Genomic DNA, 4,983 nt, shown 5'->3' on the forward strand with positions numbered 1-4,983 from the left:
CTTTCCCTTCTACTTCTCAGAAAACTTAAAACAAGTGAGATGTTACACGGCAAAACAAAGCTTTGCATCTCAAACATACTGAATCCAAGTTTCGTGGTTTTTCTTTGAAGAGCACATATTTAAGATTAAAACAAAGCGTGGTAAATGTGAAGGATGAAAATGGCAAATTACAAAATACAAAACCAGTATTCGTGTTGCATTTTATGGACACTGAAGAATTATTATCCCTCAGTAAGCATTCTGTCCACACTGAGGCATTTGGGTGATCGACTTTCATGAAATCATGAGACGTTTTAAAGTTCAAGTAAAAAGCACGGCAGCAAGAAGTCCTCCTATTCTCCCTTTGCAGCACTTCCTCCTGGCTGAAGAAGCTGTAATTTGGGGGAGGTAAACTCTAGAAGCCAGACCTTTTTTTTTTTTTAAAAAGTGAAAAACAAACTAATTTGAAAACTCAAAAGTGTTCCTTGCTTTAGATATAGACAGGACATTCTCCTCATGAATTTCTTTTGCTGACCAAAACAGTAGTGCTGGCGGCAGCAAAGAAGTCTCCTGAACCACTGCCCTGGTCACTGTCTGGGGCACAAGAATACTTTTTATAAAATAGACTGAAAGCCTTGACAACTCATCAAGATCACAGCCTGAAATTTTTATCTTGTCAATTTTGATCCTGGCTTGAACCAAGAGACCTGAAGCTGTCCAGGATGTGTGATTTCCTGTCAGCTCTTTCTGCACCAGGTACACATGCAAACCTCGATGAGCTGGGGAATATTGACTCTACTAAGACTGCCCATGGAATTAATCCATGGGCATGTTTCTTCTACACTGCATAACATCTTGTCCACTGGGGATAAACAAATAGCTTTGTTAAGCTGGCAGACCATAAACATATGACAGAACCATGACACAAAGCCATGTTTTCACAAAGCCATGTGCTTACCTGTAGCATACCTTGTCCGTTGCTTTCGATGGTGCCTTCATAGGTGACATGCAATCTAGACAGTTTCTTCTGAGATCTATCGTTCAGGAAAAATGATGATGACAGAGAAAGGACAATCACAGAATCTCCACAGAAAGACATTCATTTTAAAAGAAAAACCATCTCCTTACATACCTTAAACACAAGGTGGGTTTAAAAAAAAAAACCCTTGATGGATTAAACAAAAAGCATTTGCCTTTCAAAACCAATTTGTAAAGGTTTAGCAGTCAATTGTTCAGTTTCTCCACCTTCCACCATAAATCCCTACATTAGAAACTGAAGCTCTGTTTTTCACAGAAGTTTGTCCCACACTGACTTGCTAAGCAGCAAGAAAGCTGCACCACTCGTGTTCCCATGCTAGTTATCACCCAAACTGCACTTTTCTCCTGTCATTTCTGACACCAAGTCATTTCTCTCTTTTTCTCCCCTGCTTGAGCAACAGCACCAAAGATGTGCTACTGTTCTAAAAAATCCACCCAAGACTCATTGGCTTCACAGGCAAACGAATGTACTGGAAATCTCAGGACACTCAAGCTCCTTGTGGCAGTTCACCCACTTCCCTCCACACTTCTCCCCACAGCAACCCACAGCAAATACTGTTTTCTGAAGTATTTCCAGGCCTGAACCAATTCTATAAGAATAGGATTCACTTACTCATTTCAGAAACTTCTTACATTAACAAGATGTTCTACTTACCTTTCCCAGTCTGGAAACTCCTGGAGACACTGCCTGGTAAACGTCACCAATCCTGTGGGCTCTACAGGCAAACCAACCCCAGAGGAAGAGGCATTAACTACTGCAGCTGTAGTCATTAGACTATCTTAAGTGATAAGTTTTTAAATTTACAGCAAACATCACCCTTGGCAGAAACACAGATATTTCCTCAACTTTCCTCAAAAGCAGCTTTGAATCTTCCCCTGAAAGTCACGCTCCAACTGAAGACAAGTAACACAAAGACCAGAAAATTCACTTCTCTTCTCCCTTTGGAGTTTGAGTATTTTTCTTTTTCCAGAAAAGCTCATTTCTTTGCTTGACTAAATCTATTGCGGTGCCTCATGAAAACAACTCAGAGCAGCATGTAAAACACAAACACATCCTTCCAAAAGCCTTAAATAATCCTATGCTTTTCTTCAAAATTATAGGGAAGGAAAGGTTTGGTTGCTCTAAACAGGGCACATGGCTTTCAGCAATCAAGTGCTTTTCCACAAGGGAACTCTAGTATCAGCGGCAGTATCTTACAAACTAAGCATTCACCTTTGGAGCACAAAGTCTGTGGCTGATACAGTCTTCATGGTGTTCTTTTACAAGGAATTCCACTACCGTTTACAATAAAAAGAGCTGCGAAATTATTGCAGTCATTTATAGAGCTAAGATACTTTTGTCTTACTAATTCCTTGGACAAAAAAGAAAAAGCAAAGGGGTTTTTTAAAGATACAAGAATAACTTTTAATTCAAGGGAAGAGCACTCAAGAATCTCATTAAAGTTATAACGTTAAGAAATATGGTAGTTGTCTAAAGCATGTTCCAGTCAGATTTGGTATGCACAGAGGGTCAGGGACAGCTGTAGAATTTCAGGAGTTGGTTTGCATGAAAACATTATTGCTCAAGTACAAGAAGAGCTGGTATATCGCCTCTCAGTCCCACACAGATCACCATCTACTCTTTATCTCAGAGATTTAGTTCTATCGATGTTGCTGAAAGTTGGATAGCTCAAACAGGATGTAGCTGCATTTTATTTGTGGTGAATTAAAATGACGATCTGAAGATGGACTGAACCAAGTAAAGGGATTTTTATATCTAAAGCTTAAAGCTGCCTGTCTTTTAAAATCAACCCTTCGGAGAGAACCTAGAGCTAATAGTGAATGCTGACGGGTAAAGAAAAAAACCGTTTAAAAAAAAAACTAAGGATATTGCAGCAGATAAGAGGTAACAAAAGTTACAGCCAAAGGACTCAATGTGCCTGCAGCAGGAAAACTGAAGCTTGACTCAGAATCTCTAAGCCTCTGATTTTCAAGGCTACACATGATGCTAAGTCCCTCTACATCCTCACCCTGATGCAGTGCAGCAAGTAGTTGCATATTTACAAACATTATACCTAACACAGTATACCAACATTATACCATTATAATGTATTTATATATACATATGTGCATACACACTTTTTAAAAAAAACCCGCCATATATACCAGAAAAAAGAAAACAGAATAAGCTCCATGCAAAAATTTAATGGCATGCACCACCTGCATGAGAAGTGACATTAATATGAGTATCAGCATACTGCAGAACCTCCTTTTGTTACACACTTCCATCACAATGCTGCATAGCCATTTCTGAACTTAATAGGATTAAATTCTTCATGTATCTGCTTTGCAGCTCAAAAAAAGAGTAAAGGATTACTTTTTTCTGTGACTCTCCTAAAATAGCAGAAAAGGGTCTTAAGTTTCTCAGGCTTCCTTGGTGACCGCCCTTCAAACAATCTGAAAAACAAGAAATAAATGCAAATAATTAATTTTCAGGGATATAGCATATAGTAATTAGGCTAACCATGATTTGATTTTTTAACTACTATGCCTATCTTGCATTTAAATACTGCACTGAGTAAAGAACTCTCCAGACAGTCCCTCTGTAACGCAGGTCTTTAGGAGTAAGGAGCTGGTGCACTTGCTATTTTCTGATGAAGATGCCAAGTGAATGCCAGTCTCACTCACACCGATTTTGTACTACTAAAAAAATATGTTTTCCATATGAACATCCAGTTTTATTTGCAACAGACCGGCTTGGGTTAAAACGGGTGACTGAGGGGTGAGAACATGTATGTTGAGTGCTTTGAGACCCCAATGTCTTAGCCTGCTTTTGGCTCAGTGTGCTGCAGAGATGGTTTAAGGCAGTCATACTGCTGTCAGGAGTTGTGCTCTGCCAGCAGTGCTCCTAAAGAAAAGAACCTGTCCCCAAGAGACACAGCTTCGTCCATAGGGCTACTACTGCCATTCCCCCATTCCTTTATGAATACAGAGCACTAGAGAGAAGTGCCCTATTTTTAGCCATTAAGGGAATTAAGTATTCTTTTCAGGTTAGCCGAAACACTTTCACTGCATCATCTGCCTTCCAGCAACCTGAGCATGCGTTACTTAATTCCACTTCCACCAAAGCCACAAGGCATTGTTACTGGCCACTCTTAATGGAATTTATCTCCAAGGAAAGACAGCAGCAACTTCAGATCTAATTGAGTAGGAAGTTCACTAAAAGATCTCTGATACAGCAAAAGCCCCAAGGACATCAGAGTCCTCCCCCAATAAAGAGGCGAAGTAAAGGAATGACACAACATGATTCATTTGTTTCCATGCACTGGAATGACAACCTGCCTTTAAAATCAGAACGCTGTCAGGTGAATTAATCTTTTAGTACTGAAGTCAACTAGATTTTGTCAGTATTTAAGAACTGTTACAAAGTATATACCCTTTTCAGCCAAAACCTGTATTAAGTCATAGGAGCTAATTCTGAAAAGGTAAAAATGTTTTATGAAAATTTTAGTCTTTGAATAATCACAGCAACTGAAAACGGCCCACTCCTGCCCCACTAAAGTGGGGATGTAACATGGCAAAGTTATGAATGGTTTAACCTTGAACGTTACTTCTGAGGTGATCAATTAGGCAATTGTGATGTGAGAAGTTTTATTTCTGAAGCAAATCTCTCTATTTTGAAGAACACAGCTAGATAAGGGCACCAAGAACATAAGTAAAATTCTTCTTCATTTCTGAGTCGCAGATCCTACTTAACAAAACCACCCAAAAATGTAAGGGGAAACCACATAAACAATTTCCTGACCGGAGAACCCAAGGCCAAACCCATTAATCCCAATGAAAGGGCTCATCCAAAGGAAGCGCCCTGTAAACGAAAGGCAAAGCGCTGCAGCTCACCGGCAGTCGAGGGAAATGAAGCAGTACCAGTAAACGCATATGTGAGCGGTACCGCTTTGCACAGGGTGTTTAGCCGCCACGCGGCTAAGA

The 4,983-nt window shown here is 39.8% G+C and overlaps 1 protein-coding gene across 1 annotated transcript in view; it reads right to left on the reverse strand.

Annotated features, from left to right (window-relative positions):
* The window catches only part of LOC104491814 (poly(ADP-ribose) glycohydrolase-like), a gene marked incomplete at its 5' end in the record, with an annotated part of 13,517 nt that extends 10,064 nt beyond the window's left edge, over positions 1–3,453 (reverse strand). Inside the window, 3 exons of the mRNA XM_010134289.1 lie at positions 938–1,013; positions 1,673–1,733; positions 3,374–3,453. Of these exons, the coding sequence (XP_010132591.1) occupies positions 938–1,013; positions 1,673–1,733; positions 3,374–3,453 (217 nt within the window). The remainder of the gene's footprint in view (positions 1–937; positions 1,014–1,672; positions 1,734–3,373) is intronic.
* Between the last annotated feature and the right edge of the window lie 1,530 nt (positions 3,454–4,983).

The sequence above is a fragment of the Buceros rhinoceros genome, unplaced genomic scaffold (assembly GCF_000710305.1).
Source record: "Buceros rhinoceros silvestris isolate BGI_N320 unplaced genomic scaffold, ASM71030v1 scaffold26570, whole genome shotgun sequence".
Taxonomy (NCBI): Eukaryota; Metazoa; Chordata; class Aves; order Bucerotiformes; family Bucerotidae; genus Buceros; species Buceros rhinoceros.